The 20,672-nt window shown below is 38.3% G+C and overlaps 2 protein-coding genes across 2 annotated transcripts; one reads left to right on the top strand and one right to left on the bottom strand.

Annotated features, from left to right (window-relative positions):
• Positions 1 to 412: 412 nt before the first annotated feature.
• Positions 413 to 3,605, bottom strand: fcf1 (FCF1 rRNA-processing protein). The gene is made up of 8 exons (XM_008399341.3): positions 3,484 to 3,605; positions 2,400 to 2,464; positions 2,202 to 2,273; positions 1,966 to 2,114; positions 1,775 to 1,847; positions 1,597 to 1,684; positions 746 to 840; positions 413 to 661 (listed from the first exon to the last, which is right to left on the bottom strand). The coding sequence occupies exons 1-8, from the start codon at positions 3,484 to 3,486 to the stop codon at positions 613 to 615; spliced, it is 594 nt and encodes a 197-aa protein (XP_008397563.1). The 5' UTR covers positions 3,487 to 3,605; the 3' UTR covers positions 413 to 612.
• arel1 (apoptosis resistant E3 ubiquitin protein ligase 1) lies at positions 3,516 to 17,283 on the top strand. The gene is made up of 22 exons (XM_008399340.3): positions 3,516 to 3,622; positions 4,230 to 4,445; positions 5,705 to 5,873; positions 7,171 to 7,391; positions 7,913 to 7,984; positions 8,137 to 8,363; positions 9,051 to 9,288; positions 9,400 to 9,569; positions 9,745 to 9,925; positions 10,003 to 10,247; positions 10,346 to 10,423; positions 10,499 to 10,640; positions 10,737 to 10,858; positions 10,987 to 11,062; positions 11,485 to 11,594; positions 11,697 to 11,876; positions 12,144 to 12,269; positions 13,241 to 13,370; positions 13,477 to 13,535; positions 13,651 to 13,740; positions 13,842 to 14,017; positions 15,298 to 17,283. Exons 2-22 carry the CDS (start codon positions 4,298 to 4,300, stop codon positions 15,398 to 15,400), a joined length of 3,063 nt encoding a protein of 1,020 aa, XP_008397562.1. The 5' UTR covers positions 3,516 to 3,622; positions 4,230 to 4,297; the 3' UTR covers positions 15,401 to 17,283.
• The last annotated feature ends 3,389 nt before the right edge of the window (positions 17,284 to 20,672 follow it).

The following is a 20,672-nucleotide window of genomic DNA, read 5'->3' as shown; positions in this document are numbered from 1 at the left end:
TATTTCAGCTAAATCTGATGATAATGGATTACAGCTAGAAACCACAAAATTCAGTTTGTTATTGGTATTAGAATGTTACATGAGACCAACGAAAGGTATTTTCACACAGAGAGGTTTGGCTCTGGCCATGTTTTGCACTATATAATCATGAGGAAGTCTGCTGTCCAAAACATCATTGCTGTCTAATCTGGCTTGCTCACACCGTTGTATTGAAGTGGAAGGAAAAAGTGTGGTAGGAACAGTTGTACAAAGAAATAAACTTTTTCATTACATTCTAATTTACTGAAATGAACCTGTATGTACATAGGGTTGTGCAAGAATGTTATTATTATTTTTGGACACTTTTTTGGTCATATTTATTCTCAAAAAAACAAACAAACAACAAAACAAAAAAACAAAAAGAAAAAAACAGTTCAGTTAGTGATTTATTTATTCAGAAATTAAATGGCAACAAAATGTTTGAAGGTCACAAGAAATAATACAATATGAAAAGCAGAAATATTACCAAGCCCACTCCAGCAGTAAGTCAAATCTAAACACCTCTGCACTTTTACGACAGCAGTTGGTAGGAATCCTTAATTTATTTACACGACTAACTTTAGGGCAGAAATATCAAAACCTTGGGGCTCCATAGTCATCAGGCATCCGTTCAATATTATACCTGCAAACAGAATAAAAACGTATTAATAAAAACATCTAAAACATGCAAAGTGTCCAGATTCTGAGACAATTTGATATTTGTTACCTGTGATTTGAGATGTACATAATGGGCACTCCAGGTATCTTTCTGACTCTTCTCTTCAGATCTCTGTCCACAGTGGCCAGGATGTAACACTTGTGCTGCATAGAAAGTTGCATCTAATCAATCTCTATATTCATAAACATCACCACAATATGATGCATTTAACTGATTTAGCATGGTATCACCTAAAATAATATTATTCCAAATAGATTGTCTTTTTATTCTGTAAATTGCAACAGAATATGACATTTAGCAGAAGCAACTGATGGGACAATTAGCACTTCTGTTACTTAATTATAAAAGCGGTTGTTTGCCAATAATTTGACCATGTTGTTTTTTCTCCATTCTCCAACTGTGTCAACAGCCTCATTCGTTTCTGTGGCTCTTCAGGAGATTAAGGTCAAATCACATTTCACACTTTTCTACACCAACTTTCAGAATAATACCTACAAGGCAAAACTGCTCACATCTGTTCAACCTGTAATTTTACCCTTAAATAATTTTTTCATACACAAAAGAACCTGTCATTTGAAATGTTCCAATTTATGTTTTACAATATTGCGATTGTTCTTAAATTGATTTATTATTCCTCTATAATCAGAGCATAACCACAATTGGTTCCTGTGCCAAAAAAAAGGATATGCACAGCCCACAAATCAAAATGTTTTCATGTCATGCTTCCTAATAAAAGGGCTTATCATGAAGTTTATTTTACTGATCAATGTTTTGTTTTTCATAAGTTTTTTAATTTAGTTCACTTGCATTCACTTTAGCAGCTAAAAAGGCTAAAGTTAGACATTTTACCAATTTAGCTATATTCCTCTGGACGTTTTACTGCGATGCATTTATTTTACCTGGGTCACCCTTTGCACCAAACAGTCGTCAGCATATGTGCCCTTATGTGCGCATGGCAGACGCTCAAAACGTGGATCCTTGGCTATCCTGTCAAACAGAAAACATTGTTCAGATGGAAAAGAAGAACTACATACATGTTGTATGTCTGCAGAATTAAATGATTGCTGGAGGTGATACCTGAGAGCCACTCTGTATTTCATCCCCAGCTTCTCGATCTCAGCCATCACACAGTCTGTGATATAGGGTATACCTGAAGCAAATCACATAGCAGGGGGGAAATGATTTAATTTTATCTGTCATAACCATTAAATAACATTCTCTAACAGAGCATGCATTAAGTCTACATTTAGAGTTCCAATACTTCTTACATTTGGCATACAGGCAGTCCATCATAGACTGAACAACGTCCAGCTTGGCTTTAATGGAAAAGTTGATGAAATTGGTATCAACAAGAACATGGTATGGTGGGCCAAGTTGGGTGTTGTACTGGAAGAACATGCATGACGGATACTTGGTGCTGCAAGGAGAATGAAAAAAAAAAGGGTCAGAAACAGCACAGACCACAGGTTAAGATACAGTTTAGTGAGTTGAGTGGCTAACGTACACTTCCCGCTCCTTAAGTTCTGAAGGATCTTTCTTCTTCTTGTCTTTCTGTTTAGCACGGTCCTTTTCTTTTCTATAAAGCAACGGCAAAGTTCAAATGAGCTAGTTTTTTATGTTGAATCCAGTGGTCAAAGAACTGAAACAGGAAATTTATCAGGAAGATATGCAACCAAATTAAACTGCAGATTTTAGGACTTACATCCTAGGATCTCTGAGATTAATCATCCTTTTCATTGCAGCACATTTTTTTGTCTTCTGCTTCCCCTGAAAGAAACACACACATAGATATCAGATGAAATAAAATAATTGGTATCAAATGTTTAGAGCATCAGTTCCCAAATAACTAAGAGCAAAACACTCTAGTGACAGTTGTGTATTGAAACATATCAGTAAATCAATTAAATTAACAGCAAAGTATTGTTTTGCCAACTATTTAACATTGTTTTTCTTTTTATCAGTTGTAACATTTACAGTACATATATTGTTATTATTATTATTTTTATTTTGATTTTTGAAGGGGATTTCAAGGCTCCACACTTGATGGCTCAATCTTAAATTTAGAAATGACTAATTTATAACATCCCTTTGATTTAAATAATAATAATAACAATAATAATAATAAACATTACCAGAGTTTTTGTATTGGTTCTTGTAAAACTAACTCCACTTTATGCTTTATGAATCCCCCCTACACACTAGAATGGGCATTTCTTCACAACCCTCTCAAGGCTGCAACCACCCCATTACTTTTTCCTTCCACTCGACTTTCTAATAATATGCTTGAACAGTGCACTGAGTTAGCATCCAGCTCCTTTACTAAAGATTATTGTGGCTTACTTTTCCTGTGAAGTGTGATAACTGCGTAGGTCATGACATTAGAATTCGTCATTAACTTTTTTTTTTACTTGCTTGTGCTATATTCAGTTTTTCTGAGAAACTTTCAGGTTTTCCATAGCTACAAAGTTATTCATCAAATTAACAGAAAGCGCCTGAAACATATCGCTCCCTGTGCAATAAACAATCGTATGCGATTTTAAATTACATTCTCAATGATACCCTGATTTATGAATTTAGATTAATCTTATGTTTATAAGGTAGGTTTGCAATGCTGGCTTTTTTAGATGCTAGGCTAACTGTGCTAAAGCTAGTACTGTATATCTCAAAAGCATGTCTCCATAAAACACTGTACCAACAAACGGTGTAAAAGTGTAACAACCGAATTAAAAGTATTTCAACTCGAATGTTAACAGGTTAAGATGAAGTCGGAAGAAGTCCTTATTTACCATATTTCTGCGTTTCAGGCTTTTAGTCTCTGGAATCAGCTACCTTTCCTCTCCTCGTGTGTCGATAGTAAGACGTCATAAGTAAGCGACGACTCTGTCCGAACGTTCCGGTTGCTATGCTAACGACTGACAGGCGAAGGTAAATGCAGTGTTTATTAAACATGTATTACTTGCATATTTTATTGGCAAATGTAATACCTTGTTTCATCTCTGAAGTTGTATGTAGTTTTCTGTAAATATATTTGATTGTGCGACTTGATAACTACCTGTTATTGGCTCAGAGCTTTCTAAAAGGACGCCTGGCTAACCTGCTAGCTGTTAGCGCTGTGTTTTCTTTCTGAATGCTGCCGTCGTAGCAATCAGCCTCTGAGCGAGAATTGATTATGTTGCAGTTTACTTCATTGTTTCTCGCCCTTATTGATTTTTATTTGTCAGCCTACACGTTAAAATATATATTTTTTTCTTAGCTGTCTGCCAGGATACCTTTAATATATTAAGCTAGCTCAGACATCTCTTCAGTTTCAGTGTTGTTTCGAATAGGATTGTAAACACAATCAGATTGAGCTCGTTTTCCTGTGGTTTTCCCTCACTATTCATTATATTTACAAGATAATTCATTTACCTAGTGTTTCCATTCATTGACAAACTTCATGTTATACTGATTAACAAGCTCAAAGCTAAGCAGTACTTGTTCAGTCTTGCGTACATTTGATAATTTTGCCTTCACTTTTCTCATTCCATGGCAGGAGTTTGGGCTTGCCCGGCGGTGTGTGGCAGTTGTGAGAGCACGGAGGAAAGGCTGAAAGATGGTCTGATGGACCGCCGCTTCTTCCTGACTCTGCTTTTCTGCTCTGTGTCGTGGATCTTGTTCTGGGAAGTACGGTGGAAGAAAAGAAAAGAAGGTCAGATTGAGGAATGGCTCCAAGTACATAGCCTTTCTCAATACAGTCACTTATTCGAAGGTATGTTGTTTTTAGACTAGTAGTATATACTAGTATGAGTTGCAATATACAGTGTTTGTTTTCAGAAATTTCTGGGAAAATCTTTCTGACATGATTTTTGTGCATGTCCATAGTTCTCAAAATGTGATAAGCATCAATTGCATATCAGTATTTGGGTGCTCAAAATAGATTTTGGTATTTTCAAGGTAAATGTTGCATTAGCACATTACCTGTGCTTTATAGCTAAAAATATTAATGTTAAGTAGTTACTAAGAGTTCTCAGTCAAAAGAGATGATGTTGCCAAGGTCCTGTTTGTAGGTTAACAATAATTACAACTTCATTGTTTTAACAGTAACAAATGTGGTGTAATTTAAGTCCCTGAATTTACATGGAAACCAGTAAAAATCACAAACGATATTGACATCAGCCATTCAAAAAATGTTTATTTCATGATTTTCATTTTATTACACCAAAAACTGACATTCCTTACTGTAGACTACATTTTCACCAACAGAGAATATTCTGAAAATGATTACAGTGATAATATTTAGTATTAGTACAGTCAGCCGAAAATTTAATTACAATTGACAACATATTTAGTGACACTGCTTTTGAAAAAAAAAATCAGATTTGACATCAATGCATCATCTCATTGGAGGAGATGTGAGCAGCATGTAAGCGTGGATATTTAAACACCAAAGAACACCAAGTATGACATGTGGCAGAACTTTAAACTTTGCATCTCTGCAAGGATGGCTTTTTTAACATATTTTTTCAACACTTCATGCAGAGAGAAATTACAGTAACAGCTGCAAGTAGCTGCCTAAAAGGTATAGTAAGTTAACATTTAAGTGGTCGCTTGGGCTCTTCAGAATGGTCTGTTTAGCTGGTCCAAAAACTCATCAGTCATTGAACTACCAGCATTGTATCCGAGGGTTTGATTACACTCAGCAAAGCAGCGAAAATAATAACACAAGCGTTTTTTGCTCTATTTATGGTGTTAATATAGCAGATCCTTACAATTAAAACCTCATACATCCGAAAGGATGATTAAAACTGCTTAAAGTATCCTGTTTCTCATACAAGCACAGCAGTCTGAATGCTTGGTGCATTGTGTGTGATTTTTTTTTACATTGGGATTCCCAAGTCTGTGTAATTTTCAAGGAAACCCCCTCTGTTTGTTTTTGGGGGATGTATATTTTAAAGAACAGACATCAGCAGAGACTTGAATATTCTTGTACTTTTGGACATTTCTATGTGGTTTTTATGTGTCGCACAGATGTGCAGACGCTGGAAGAACTGAGTCTGAGTGCGCTGAGTCGTCTGGAGGAGGTGGTGAAAGAGCAGCAGCACTGGAGGGAAATTGCAGAAGCTCACATCAAGCTGCTTCGAGACTTTGCCTTCCAGGAGTGGCTTAGCTCGCAGAACCTAGAGCACTACCACCACATGTAAGCATAAAAAGCTGTGTGACATGAATTCATGAACACACTACTTGGGGATTAGTACTTTAATGTCATCAACTTTTTTATTTTAGGCGCTGCATATCTTTATGACTTACCTTGTTTTGGTTGTTAGGTTAAAGTTTTCTAGATGCTAGAAAGGATTATATTTAGATATTCACATAAAGGTAGTGTTTCCAGTCTGCTGACACTGACCCATTCAGACTTCTATGTATTATGCACCACAAATCTGGAACAGACTTCCAGAAAACTGCAAAACTGCTGGAACACTGAGCTCCTTTAAATCAAGGTGAAAACCAAAGTTGTTTAGAGTTGCTTTTGATAAATAATAACTGGGACACCGATTAATTCTAGTCTGCTTTACAACTTTTTATCAATTTATTTTTGGCCATTGTAAAGTTTTATGTTTGTGTGTGTGTGTGTGTGTTATCATTTTTTTTATTGTGAATCACTTTGAAAAGCCTTGTTGCTGAAATGTTATGAATAAATTTAACTTAACCATTTAACAGTAAAGAAGGCTCTAACTTCTCATCTTGATTTACTCAGAGTTAAATTTAAGTCTTTATTAATCACATATTTCAATAAAATGTTCTGTTCTCACAGTCAAATTAGTTTGATAGAATACAATTGCAAAGCAAAATGTTAAGCTCTGACAAACCTAACCTGAGTGATATTGTGGCCCTAACTCCCTACTCAGATTGGTGTTGACTGTGGATAATGTAGCTAAATGAGCTTCAAAATACTATGGCAAGTAAGTCTGCACTGTCCAACACAATTAAAAAAGGGAACAATGGTATAATTCTAAAATTGCATATCATGGGGAAGGAAGTACAAACACTACCTTTTTTGGTTTTTATTTCAAATGTCATCTTGACCACAAACTTGGAACTCATAAGTACACACGCAGCAGCTGCTTACGCAGGAGTTTAGACCGACTATTAAAACTTGCAACAGGAAATTACTGTTTAGCCATAAACAGTTAATCAGTTTGCAGAGCATTTTTTTCTCTCTCCTTGTCTAAAAAATATATTTAGAATGCATACACTGGACAAGCTGCTTCTTTGCCTCGCACCTTGTTTATCTGAAAACACTGGGGATTGCCATCTTGCACAATTTCACAGAAACTGGTTTTATCCAAAGGATGTGCAATAACAGCAGCTGTGTGGCTTAATAGACGGTAGCGTACAGGAACAGCAGCAGGTGGAGTGGTTTTGCAGTAGAATGCTATCTTTAGTTATTTATCTACCCAAAATACTTTCATTTTTGTTTTTTCTTCTCACACCAGACTGAAAACCTTGGGTTGTATGAATCTGGATGACCTGTCTCGATTCGACAGTCAGCTGCAGCTCTCTTTAGCTGCCTGGGGTTACTATTACGACGACTACATAAAGCTGTCCACAGGCATCAAGATTCTGCAGACCTCTAGAGGGAGTCGAGACCAGGACTACGAGATCCGGCTGGTGCGCAGCCTTGCTGAGAGGCGCCTGAATGAGAAGTGGTCAACTGGTGAGACGGATTATTTTTCTGTTTCTTTGAGCTGTGGTTGCTTCCCTTCAGCTTTTACAGTCAGGGTGTAAATAAGGGACAGGTTGCGTTTGAGTATTTCTGTCTGTAGAAAGTTCACTCGTCGAGTGTGACTCAGTAAGGCAGAACAAAAGTTTTCCATGATGACACTCGCGCATGTGTAGCCTCCGTCAACTTAAGTGTTGCTTTACTTGTATGCAGAGCACAGAATTTTCTCTCAGTAAACCGTAACTTTTACGTTCACAGTGATAACAATAAGTTGTTTTAAATAATAATGTATTACAACTAAATGTTGTCTTGTTCTTGATGATTAGCTATTACTCTTGTTCCTCAACATTCCTTTCTGTAGGTGTGGTTTTCAGCATGCCGTAGCTTAAGACAAGTCATATGGAAGATCATGATAAAATGCAAAAGTATAAACATTAAAATTGAATTTGATGCTTTAGAAAAAAAAGTTATGTATAAATGTAATCATTATTGTATTTTTTTTTTGTGTTCCTCAGCGGGAGCTCTCCTTTTTGGCTGTACTGTGGCACTGTGCTTTTTGATAAGGGACCTCATGTTTTACGTGATTGGTGAGTTCAGGATACGCTGTTGGGTTGATTGATGGGTAGAAAAAAAACAAACAAAATAACAGGCAAAGCTGCACAAACACATTTACTAAATGTGTTTGTGCAGCTTTAATATAAAATAATTCTGCCCAGTAATTCCTCCTTTCTTTTGGCAGGTGGAATTACTGTTTCCATCATAGCGTTTTTCTTCACCATCAAGTTCCTCTGTGAACTCGCAGCTAGGATCGTTAGCTTCCTACAGAATGAGGATCCTGGAAGAAGAGGCGACCGCAGCATCTATGACTATGTCCGCGGCAACTACCTGGACCCTCGTTCCTGTAAGGTGTCGTGGGACTGGAAGGAACCACAGGAAGTCGGGCAGACGATGACCTTTAGAGTTCAGGTAAAACAGATTTTGTAAAAGGCATTAAGACTAAAAATACACAGTGTTTTCAGCATTTTATCCTGTCACATCAGTGTTTGTTGTTATATTTTAAATGGTTTTTACTCATTGTTGTTTGTAGTCAAGCTTAAGCTTTGGCAGGTGGCATGGGAAGCATCAGTGAACATCAGTCTTTAAATCTCTTTGTTGTAGTGCTGGCTGTGTGGTTCAGGTCATTTCTAGGTGATTCTCCACCCCAGTGACAAGCCTATCACAGCTTCTAGCAGCTTTTCTTACTGGATTGACCTGAGTTTAGCTCCACCTATCAATGCAAAAACTGCCACCACAATGTGTTACTGAGGTGTTAACATCTCAGGGCAGTTTGCTCCACTTGTTTTTATTTCCTGGTAATAGAATAAATGGGGCTGAATACCAATGTATGTGAAACCTTTGAGATTTTTATTTGTTACACATTTCTTAAGTTGTGCATTCCTTTTCCTCTCTCTTCCTAATTATGCAAAGCCTTGCATTGATCTGATTCATAAAGTCCACCAAAATGAATTGAATGTGTTGCTGAACTACTGCAAACTGTGAACAATTTAATGGGATATCAATAAACATGAAAGACTCTGTATCTACTATAAAAGCCATAATATCTGTTGATAAATATAAAGTTGTTGTTCTCACATGGTGCTTATGCTGTTTCAGCTTTTTTACAAGAATGGTCAACCTTTCCCTGCGCATCGGCCTGTGGGTCTGAGGGTGAACATCACCCACATCGAACTGGCTCTGGACATCCCGGTCACCCAGGAGGTTCTGCAGGAACCGGAGTCCAACGTTGTGAAAGTGGCCTTCACGGTGCGCAAAGCTGGACGCTACGAGGTTGCTGTAAAGCTGGGTGGCCTCAATGTGGCCTACAGTCCTTATTACAAGATCTTCCAACCAGGTGTGAAGATAGTTTAATTTTCTTGGGCTTGATTTATGTTTTTTTTTTTTTTTTTTTTTTTTTTTAAAGATATCTCATAATTTTTTTTTATCTTGTAATTTCTTCTCACAGGTACAGTTGTTCCATCTAAAACCAAGATAGCCTACCATTTCTCCACCCTGGTGCTAACCAATGGCCAGCAGCACACTTTGCAAATTGAACCCAGGGACGAGTACGGAAACCCCACCAGTAACTCCACGTCACTTACAGATGAAGAAAACTACAGTGTCCATATTCACTCTGTAAGAGAAAACGTCTTGTTCTTTTTCTGACAAAAAGTCAAGTAAAAGTGAAAATCTGAATTTATTTTCAAGCCCTGTTAATTATTTTTTTTTTTTTGCCTACTTTCTTCACAGTGAGTTAAACTTTGCCGGTGTTCATGCTACTGTTTCCTGTTTTTTTTTCTTTTTTCTCCAGCTTGGTACTGTGGACGATGACTGCTCAGATGATTTCTACAGTAAGTCAGTTTCACTCAACAAGCAGCAGTGCCAGGTTTTACTGAGACTCACCCTTAGGAAGACGGGTTGTTTCAAGGCCCGGATCTCTTATAAGGATCAGCCGCTCAGCAACGGGGAGTTTGACATAATTGTTCTCAGTGGTGAGCTTCCTCTTTTTGCCCAGTAGGTCGTTTTTATTAGCCTGTGTCTTCAGAGCCTAACACTCATATCTTTTCAGAGAATGAGAAGTCCTGCGTGGAGAAAAACGTGTCCACTCCAGGCATTAGCATCTACTTCGAGGCGTATCTTTACAGCAGTGGCAACTACAGCAGTTCATCGTGGCAGTTACCGGCCTCCTCTCTGCTGGCTCCTCAGAGGAGGCCCTCTATGGGCGAGGAGGACGAGGAGCACGACTCTCCTGTGGAGGGACAACCAGAGAAGGTGAAGAAACCAAAAAAAGTCTACTGCTACATATCGCCAAAGGTGAGTAGTGGACCTTAAACATTATGTCTGCTTTTTCCTTGTTTTGTATTGGATGTGTTTAAGTTCACTGCAGTGATTTTTGGACGTTTGTCAAACAGCAACTATCTGTAAAGGAGTTCTACCTGAAAATTATTCCATGGCGCCTTTTCACCTTTCGAGTATGTCCAGGAACCAAGGTAAGTAAAACGAGACTCCAATTAAGGGCCATTTTTACTTTCTGTTAAAGCTAATAGTAGCCTTTTTCTTTTCAGTTTACCTATTATGGTTCAGACCCAGTTCATAAGTATTTAACTCTAGTGGTGGACGACGGCATACAACCTCCTGTGGAGCTCAGCTGTAAAGACAGAAACATCATGGCTGCCACCTTCATTCGCTTCCTGCACAAAAACATTGGTTTGTCTCAGCCTGGCAAGGATTTTATTGCTCCTGGGAAAAAAAAAAAAGACCAATGACGATTGTGTGGCAACAATGTCATGTTTTTGTCTCCAGGCGGCTCTGAGACCTTTCAAGATAAGGTAAACTTCTTTCAACGTGAACTCAGGCACATTCACTCCAAGAAACCTCGCACCAAAACCTGCCTAAAAATCACTCGACATGCTATTCTTGAGTCGGTGAGTGCGTTTTCCTTTTCTTTGATAATAAAAGCAGTCTTCAAAAAATAAAATAAAATACAGGAGTAATATAATCCCAGCACTCTTGTGACAGCTGAGGTAATTTTGATTCTTGTGGTATTGTGCAGTCGTTGAAGGTTACAAGGAACTTCTCTGTGTCAGACTGGAGTAAAAACTTTGAAGTTGTGTTTCAGGATGAAGAAGGTAAAAAAAAAAAAAAAAAAAGCATTTTTATGTACAGTGTCTTATGAACGTATTCATACTCCCTTGAATCAAATTAAAAACACACTTTATTATATTGATATTTTATGTAACAGACCAACACAGTCAATGTCTGGAAGTGGGAGGAAAGTGAAGCATGATCAAGTAGACATCTGAAAAGTGGGGTGTTAACAGAGGGTTTAATTTGTGCTGCACTCTACTTTTCATTCTACTGCTCCTTCACACACTGCTTTGTGTTGGTCTATGACATAAAATCCCAACAGAATAGACCATTAACAATGTGTAGTGTGATTAAAAAAAAACATTTAACAGGTATGAATACTTTTGCAAGACCCTGTAACTATCTAATTTATCTAAGTTAAAGTGACGCATGGAGTTGATGACCATATGGTTTGTTTCTTCAGCTCTCGACTGGGGTGGGCCTCGCAGGGAGTGGTTTGAGTTGATTTGTAAGACCCTCTTTGACACGTCCAACCAGCTGTTTACCCGTTTCAGTGAAAATAACCAGGGCCTCGTGAGTTATTCCTTCTAAATATTTCCATGCTAAACCGTTATATTCCAAGTTGGGCAATATATCGCTATAGAAACTACAATGAGACCATCCTTCATTCTCCAGGTGCACCCAAACGCTGACAGGCCGGCCCACTTACGCCTGAAGATGTACGAGTTTGCTGGTCGAGTCGTCGGAAAATGTTTGTATGAGTCCGCTCTGGGCGGAGCCTACAAGCAGCTGGTCCGAGCTCGCTTTACGCGTTCCTTCCTGGCCCAGATCATTGGCCTTAGGATGAACTACAAGGTGGGAAGATCGTTGTTTTCATTGTTTACACTGGTCTGTCATTAGGGGTGTCTCATCATTTAAACATGCTTCACAAAGCCAGGAGACGTAATCTGGTTCTTGGGATTATTTATAGAAATCCAGTCAGCATGTTGTGGTGTTTATCTAACCTGCTACGGGTTTCTAAAACTCTCCCTAGCCTTTAAAATCTGTTTTTGAGAAGATTACATGGTTTGTTTGTTTTGAAAATGCAAGTTTTCTGTGTTCTTGATCTGTTTTTCGGCTTAGTACTTCGAGACAGACGACCAGGAGTTCTACAAAACTAAGGTCTGCTTTATCCTAAACAATGACGTGAGTGAAATGGACCTGGTGTTTGCTGAGGAGAAGTACAACAAGTCAGGCCAGCTGGAAAAGGTGAGGCAACACTTTGGAAAGGAAGCCCCCTTCTAATCTTTAAAGCAATTTCATCTAGATAGAGGCAATAAACTAAATAAAATTAACCAGATTGCTTGTTTGGCAATAATGTTCTTTTGCTTATGAAGTGGAAAGTGGTGGTTTCACACAGTGGAATTTCTTACATGCTTTTGCTTTTGCTCCACGGTTTAAAAGCAGCTGCCAAATAAAATGAGCTTTAAAGTCCTGTGGCTGAATTATAAACATCAAACTTAACTGGATTAGTTTCTGAAAACATCAGTTTTTCACCAAGTCATAAATCAGAAGACGAGCATGCTGCCGTATTGGAAAAATGTGTTGCATAGGTCTAAACAGAAGGAATTGAGTTGTTTCATGTGAAACATTTAAGTTTCACATCGTTTGTGTGTGAAGATGAAAGCTGTAGAAGACACTGTTCTGCTCATTCAGGGCAGGCCACACTACTTTAAATGGGACTTTGCTGCCTTGTTTTATTTATTTTGCATATTTAAATATCAACTGATCATTTTATAAGTTAATGCTCTTAGTGTCCTCAAAGGGTCACATAATTGACAACTAAATTAATTAGAAAGTAGGCCAGTCACCTTAAAAGTTTAAGCAGTCAGCATGCAGAGGTGAGTGAAACTACTTCAGTATGTCATGTCACTGCATTACATGACATAAAGTAATGTTATTGGGTGGTGCAGGGAGGCATATATGCTAATTAGGCATAACAGATATATTAAACAGCTTGTGAACATTTTGTCATTAAAGTTGATGTGTTAGAAGCAAAAAACAAATAAAATGCTGAGCAGTGCACCTTCAGGTGTTTACTATAATCCATGCCTTTCAAAGGTCCTTTGGGTTATTTCACCAGGACATGATTCATGTATGAACCGGTGCTGTGAACAGTAACGTGATCGGGCTGCTACATCCAACACAAGCTGATGTTCTTTATTGGATTCTGATTGCAGGTGGTGGAGCTGATTTCAGGAGGAGCCCAGATCGCCGTCACCAATGACAACAAGATTCATTACCTCAACCTGCTCGCTCAGTACAGACTAGCCAGCCAGGTGCGGGACGAGGTGGAACATTTCCTGAAAGGTTAGGTGATGTCTGCAGCCACACTCTCACTGTTTGCGCAAGCTGCTTTCATTCGATCTTTCCAGTTGCGCTTACATCTAGAGTATAACTTCCTAATTCATTGCAGGTTTAAACGAACTAGTTCCAGAGAATCTGTTGGCCATATTTGACGAGAATGAGTTGGAGGTAGGTGTGTTTTGTTTTGGGACATGATTTAAGATTCAGCCTGACTTGTTGTTCTTCAAGTAATCTTTAAAACGATCATCAGATAATCATGTCTGTTTACCTGTGCTCTCATCAGTTGTTAATGTGTGGAACGGGTAATATAAACGTGCAGGACTTCAAAGCCCATGCTGTGATTGTCGGAGGATCATGGCACTTCAGAGAGAAAGTATGTTAACGAAGTTATCTCTCTGAATTATGTTCCGCCAGCAGAGTGCTGTCTGAGACAGTCATTTATTTCTTCCTGTTTCCTCTATTTTTCCCCAACAGGTCATGAAGTGGTTCTGGGCGGTGGTGTCCAGTTTCACCCAGGAAGAGCTGGCTCGTCTGCTGCAGTTCACCACCGGCTCCTCCCAGCTTCCCCCCGGAGGATTCAACACGCTCTGCCCCTCATTCCAGATCATTGCAGCCCCCACACACAGCACATTGCCCACTGCACACACCTGGTAAGGAAAGATGCACAGTGCGGCAGTGTACGTTTCATAAATATCAGCAGTACAGTAGATATACAGTATTTGCAGTGATCCATCTGCTAAAAGCTAAGCTTTCAGGTAATGGATCCAAGAGAATGACCTTGTTGCTGCAAAGTTACTGATTTAAATGTCAGTTTCATTTCAAAGTTGCATGCTTGTGCCCAGTTCCTCTTGCATAGTACAGAAAGAATCTCCTTTTTTTTTCTGGATTCTAAAGACTTTTTCATTGGCTGCACAATATGCTAAAGGTGTGTCATTATCTCATTACTGAATGCAGTGTACCTATTGCAGAAAACACCTGCAATAAATGTTATTTACGTCCCATGCACTTGGGTTCTCTAATACCTCTGAAGACACTTGTTTAATGCAGCAGAAAGTTTTATAAAGTGAAAAAGTGACAAGGTGGAAAAGTTAATAAGAAACTATAACTGTGTTTATTATTAAGGTCATGGCTACTCTTGCATCATAATTAACTCCAAAGAATGAATGTTTCTGAGGAGCTCTCCATTCACTAAAAAATTAAATAAAAAGCACTTGGGGGGAGGTTTCTAGATTTTTATTTATTTATTTTTAAAAATCTTTTAATGTCTGAAAATGACAGAAATATTCTTCTAATTGACTTCATACAAATTAATAAGCTAAATGTTATTTTGTGGTAAAAAACAAAAAACACAAACAAAAAGAAAACAGACCAACATTAGCAGCTGTCTTTTCTCCTGTAATTACAGCAGGAGGCTGACCTGACTAAATACAAAATAATAGGTAATCTACCACCAGTAATTATTAGCATCATGTTGGATTAGTGAGAACATTTATCATTTAGCAAATAATTAACCTGTCAAACATGTAAAGGAGCAGTATTATATGTTTTCCAACCCATAGTGCCATTTTATAGCACAATCAAGTGTCTGTCGCATTCAATTGTTATATAAATGCTGTATATATCAAATTTGACATAAACATGACAGGAATTTGACTTTGTAATCTAACGCCTAGAAATTGGCCCTTTGTTTCTTTGACAACTCCTGCTGCAATCAAGTGGTCATGACATCGCTACTCTTTTAACACTTTAGCAACAAGCATTGCACTTTACCAACAAATCTTGTTAAAGTGTTTGGGTTGTAATTTTACAAAATGCGTAAAAGTCCAAGCATCATGAATAATCTTGTAAGACCACTGAATATGATCTGCTTTTAATCACTGCTCTGTGTGAGACTGCTGTAAACTTCACCTAAATCTGTCGTTGTGTCCAGTTTTAACCAGCTGTGCCTCCCGACCTACGACTCCTACGAGGAGCTGCACAAGATGCTGAAGCTGGCCATCAGCGAGGGCAGCGAAGGCTTCGGCATGCTCTGACTCCTCCATCACTGTGGCTCCTCTCATTCACATGAGGACCAGCACTGCTCCACTGCCCCGGTTTCCTGCATTCATCACCATCCAACAGCCCCAACATCTCGGCAGTCCCAGTGCGTCTCCATCAGGAGGAGTGAGATATTCAGGAAGTCCTGTTAAACTGAGAAAAAAAAAAGGACTGCGGCTTCAGTCATATGAACCTTGTTACTACTGTATGTACATACAATTGAATTTAGAAATAGAAACTGGGGGGGGAAAAAACGGTGATATTGGGAATAGTTTTATTTCTGCTTCCCAGAGTTTGCTTTAGCTTTATGCGCTTTGAAAGACATGTTACAGGAACAAAGGCCTTGAGTTTTATTGTATAATAACTGCTTCTTTTGCATTTTGCAAACAGAGGAACACTTTAAGTGCAACATCAGCCTCTACATGCTGTGGGTCATTCATCTGCAGCACTTTGGCCTTAATCGATCAGGGACTGATATGTGTTTTATGTAAATATATAAGCTCATTCTTTTAATTCAGAACCTGTACAGAGTAATGTGTGTGTGTGTGTATAGACATTTTCTTTTGATGTGTCGTTTAAAGAGAAGGGATTTAGTTGTCACTGCATGTGTGCTAGAGTTGTATTTTTTTGTTTGTTTGTTTTCATTTGCCTGCTGGATGTGAAGAAGGGGTTTTAAAGGAAGCCAAGTAGTTTCTATTTTCTGTTTTTACCTTTTTGAGTTTTGGGAAAGTAGCTTGTTGACCCATGTTTAATAACCTGCCTTATCCAGTCCCTTTGCCTCTGATTGTAACCAGACAGTTGCTCTGGTGAAGGAAACATATGTGACAGTAACAGAATATGAATGAATGAAGGAAGTTTTTGTTCAATCCCTATGTAAGTTTTATTTTATTGTTTCTTTGTAAGTCACCGTCTTTCATGCGTTTACCTCAGGATGTCCTCTGACACCTATGCATCAACTGCTCAGTGAGTTTCCACCCTCACTCTAACACCTGTAGCCATGTATTTTTGCATTCTGGGTAATTTGTTGGACAGCTTTGTACTTTTTGGGAGTATATGCTGCTTTTTTTTTTTTAAGTTATTGTGAAACTATTTATTTTAATACTTTGAGAGTTGGCAGTACTCTGAGCCAATGGACGTTGTTGGTTTGATGTTTCTGTGCGTAGTTGTTGCATTTGTTGCTGTTAAAGAGTTTACATTATCATTAGTCATTTTGTAATAATATGCCTGTAGGGGTGTTTGTACTGCATCGAGTCCATGAGAGGATTTTTAAAAATTATTTCAATATTTTTAATGTTGTGTGTAATTCCCACATACAGACTAATTAAGTTTTACTCTCTGTTGGCTCTGAATTCAGTTTAGCTTTTGAGAGGTTGAGCTTTTCAGATGGTAAAGACACGTCAAGTAATTTTTAACATTTTTTTTTTTTAGCTGGCCTTTTGAAACGATAACTACAGATTTGTTGTTTTTTTTTGGGTTGTGCAATGTTTAGAACAGAGGTGAGAACTGAAATGTGAATATTTCATCAGGGCAACATTTCAGTGTGAACACCAATGGCTGAAAACGTATTTCTCTGTACGGAAAAGAGAGGTTTAAGCATTACTCGTGTCATATGAAGCTTCGAAACAACAGTGAACAAGGTTTGCTTTGTTTTTAATATTTTTTTTTTCATGGTTTTACTTTTCTAGTCGATATAATGCTTGAATGGACTTCTGGGTGAGATGGCCTGAGCGTGACTTTTACTGATGTATATATTGTGAATTGGGGATGTACTACTTCTGTTTTTCCTTTTTTAAAGACAAGCCTCTGCGGATGAATGTTCAAAGATTGTCTGGACTGCAAGTCCCTCATGTATTGGAATAAAAATATTGGGATAAATTTATCTTTTGAGCATGTATTACAAGCAGATTGGGTGTATATAGTGAGGGTTCCTATTCAGCCAGAAAAATTATGGCATGGAAAAAGAAAATGTAGTATTGAAAAGTTTGTTTCGACACTTTTATTCTTTTTGTTCTGATTCATCTGCCATTTCATTTTTTTTAATTTGTCCATCTATTCCTCTGTTCATTATCCATCAGTTTGTCTGTTGCCTTTTATCCATCAACCAACTAACCTGCCAGCCATGTATACATCCATCTATTTGTCCATCACACATTTCAATTTTTGTACCAACAAAAAATTGGTTTCTGTAATTACTCATTTATTGCTCTCTTCAACTGTTCATCCATCATTTCTTATCTATCCATTTGTCCATTTTCTTTTCTCACTTTTCTGTAAAACTGAAGGAACCACAATAACATCAACTTGTGTATATTTTAACCACAAGGGGGCGCTGACTCTGCATGTGACACCACAGTAGGTCAACATTAAATGACAAGAGCCTGTCCGCCTAAAGATCTGTGTTTAATATTAACTCAGACTAATCCATATAAAATCCTTCCTTTTCACACATTCCTTAAACTCTGATTTAAAAGCCGTGTTGACACCAGGCTTACTGAGGTCAACCTTTGCACACGGCCAAGTGGAAAACAACTGGCTCCCTTTTGAACGCAGGGAAGAAGTGGCATAACTGACAGCCTTATCAGCACAGGATGTGATGGCATCCCACTGTTGCCTAACTAAATGTTTTATTCCTGAGTAAGTGTCTGAAATCATTCTGGAGGGAGAAAAATAACACTTTGCTGTGAACATTCATCCCTCATGACCCTCCTGCTTGCAGCACACCCACATGCACAGGGGAGGTTTCCATACGGTGTGGTCTGAACATTAACAGCAGCCACCAGAAAGGCATCTTGAAGCACTTGGAGGCAGGGGTATACTTATTCAGCTTTGGCATGCACCTGTTGATTTACATAATGGTATTTCTCAAATTACCCCTCAGAAAGTCATTATCCTGAACTACAGTATCCTGCATGCTGGAGCTGTAAATTAACATATATGGATGCATGGTGCAGCTGCAGGGAAAGAACCGGCAACAAATGAATGAATCCATCTTTTATTACCAACACTACTGCAGTTGGTCTTTTCTTTTTCTCTAACGGAGTCCAGGTCCAGGCCTTAAAATCTACTCTCCTGCAACTTGTAGATGTCTCTCTTCTCCAACACACCTGAATCGAATGGCTCATCAGCATCTTTTAGATCTGCAGAGGCCTGGTAATGAGCCATTCGTTCGATTCAGGTGTGTAGTAACAGATGTACATCTAAAAGTTGCAGGATAGTAGATCTTCAGGACTGAACTTGTAGTTTTCTACAGGATCTGAGGAGGACAAGGACAATGATGTGTGACCAGTCATGTTTGTGCAAAGTTTCTATAACGTCCAAATTGCTGGGTCCCCTGCCATGCTTTTTTCAGATCATTACAGGTTTTCTGAAAGATTTAGGTCTGAGGACTGGAATGGCCATGAACAAGACTCCTTCTATTTTGATTTAGACTATATTTTTTTTCTATCATCAAGCTGTTAATTATTTTTATTTGATATTGTCAAATAAAAGGATGCATTTTTCAAACATTTTTAGTAAGACATTGCTGAAATAAACCGATTTATTTTAAGGCGTTACTATGAGTGCCAACTATGAGTGGGGATTTCCTGAGAGCACATCACATCACTACACTTGTTTACGATTCTGTAAACAACTTCAACACTGACTGAGGTTTGTGTTTGTAAAAAAAAAAAAAAAATCTTGGGTTGCACCTAATTCTCTTCTTCTGAATCAGACACACAACTTTTTGTTGGATGTCCGTCAGCTCCTCTGATTAAATGTAATTGTCTGCAGACAGTGGGGTTTCCCTGTGCTGCTAACAGGACCTCTCCTCCAGCTTCCTCCCAAACAACCGTGGGCTCTGTCTGCTTTCCATTTCAAAACTCAGTTTCTTATTACCTGATTGGATGCCGCTGATTAACTGCCAACTCGATTGGCTGAAGTTATTTATCATCTGCGGTGATTGGGCCGGTCTAAAGCCCGGTTCTAATCAGGGCCAGTCAGACACAGGGGAGTCTCATCCAGCAGGGGTTCTGGATGTAAATGTACTTTTTTTTTTCTCTCTTTCTCTCGTTCCCGGTGTTGTTGTTGATAACTTGAAGGGAAAACAGCTGGAACTTGAAGAAGTGCATTTTATAGTGATGACAATAGTCTGGCAATGAAGCACAGCACAAGATCTTTATCAGTGAGATACCTTTACTGATTCAATTTTTTTTTTTGTCTTTTGATCTCCTGATATTTCACAGATTTCCTGCTGTTGTTATTGATTTTATTTATTTATTTTTTTATAATCTAAGGCTCCATAACCAAGGACTCGACATCCAAAGACGGAGATGGCGCACATTCAATGCAGACAGCATGCTTGAGGTATTGGGGGGAGGGGGGCAAAAAAAAAACTTTGTGGATGTCATTAATTGTGCTTCAGCTGATGACTGTCTGGGTTACATATAAGTTGCTGTAGAGAAGATTCACTGGGCCAGTCTTCCTGCAGGGATTTACAGTGGTATTGTTTTCATAGACATTGGAAACATTTCAATTCTTATATTCTCTCTTCAAAGTCGGGGCCTCTAATGTGGATTGCCCAAATGTTTGACAAATACCCACTCCACCCTTGCTGTCAGCGGAGTGTCACTAAAGAATATATAAACATGCTTTGTAGTGGGAATCACCCTCTTGCCTAAAGTGCAGCAACAGACGCCATAACAGCAATGTTTTATCTTTGTTTGCTGTTTAAATGTGTGCATTTTAATCTGGACCAAACCGTCTCAGATAAGAATTTTTGCGTCTATGATTATTTTAGACATTTGCTATCATTTACAATTATTGCTTTAGTTTGTATTTTTCTGTAAAAACCATGACATTATTGTTCATTCACATCATATAAAGAACAGATGTTTATGTTGTTAAACTTGACGTACTTTATATGTCTTGCTGCAAATCTAGAATATTTGCTTTTTCTTGGAAGCAGAACTGGCCCTTTTCATTAACATTTACAGTTAGACATATATATTTTATGTCACGGCTTGTGCTTCTTGCAGCATAAAAATGACGACTGACTTCTCCCTGTGTTTAGGATATCTTTTAGACCAGCTTGACTTTGTTGTGGATTTTCTCTAACTCACACAAGGTTACAGAGTCCACTGAACATTGGTGAACATTCCCAGGGTTCGCCTGTCGAACAGAATTACTCCAAGATTGCACTGACAGCTCATCCAGGAAATCTCAGAAGAGCCCAAAACATCTAAAGAACTTAAGAGCTTAATCATCTCAGTGAAGGTAAGGTTTATGATT

Source organism: Poecilia reticulata, chromosome 22 (assembly GCF_904066995.2).
Source record: "Poecilia reticulata chromosome 22, P_reticulata-male-v2, whole genome shotgun sequence".
NCBI lineage: Eukaryota > Metazoa > Chordata > Actinopteri > Cyprinodontiformes > Poeciliidae > Poecilia > Poecilia reticulata.
The sequence above is the reverse complement of the archived record's forward strand: the minus strand, read 5'-3'. Positions and strand labels throughout refer to the sequence as shown.

Coding starts and splice junctions, on each gene's coding strand:
- arel1 (XM_008399340.3), top strand. CDS start 4,298: ATGGACCGCCGCTTCTTCCTGACTCTGCTTTTCTGCTCTGTGTCGTGG. Junction 9,926..10,002: donor TGACATAATTGTTCTCAGTG/GTGAGCTTCCTC, acceptor ATATCTTTTCAG/AGAATGAGAAGTCCTGCGTG. Junction 11,595..11,696: donor GTGAAAATAACCAGGGCCTC/GTGAGTTATTCC, acceptor TTCATTCTCCAG/GTGCACCCAAACGCTGACAG.
- fcf1 (XM_008399341.3), bottom strand. Junction 2,274..2,399: donor AATCTCAGAGATCCTAGGAT/GTAAGTCCTAAA, acceptor GTTGCTTTATAG/AAAAGAAAAGGACCGTGCTA. Junction 841..1,596: donor TGGTGCAAAGGGTGACCCAG/GTAAAATAAATG, acceptor CTTTCTATGCAG/CACAAGTGTTACATCCTGGC.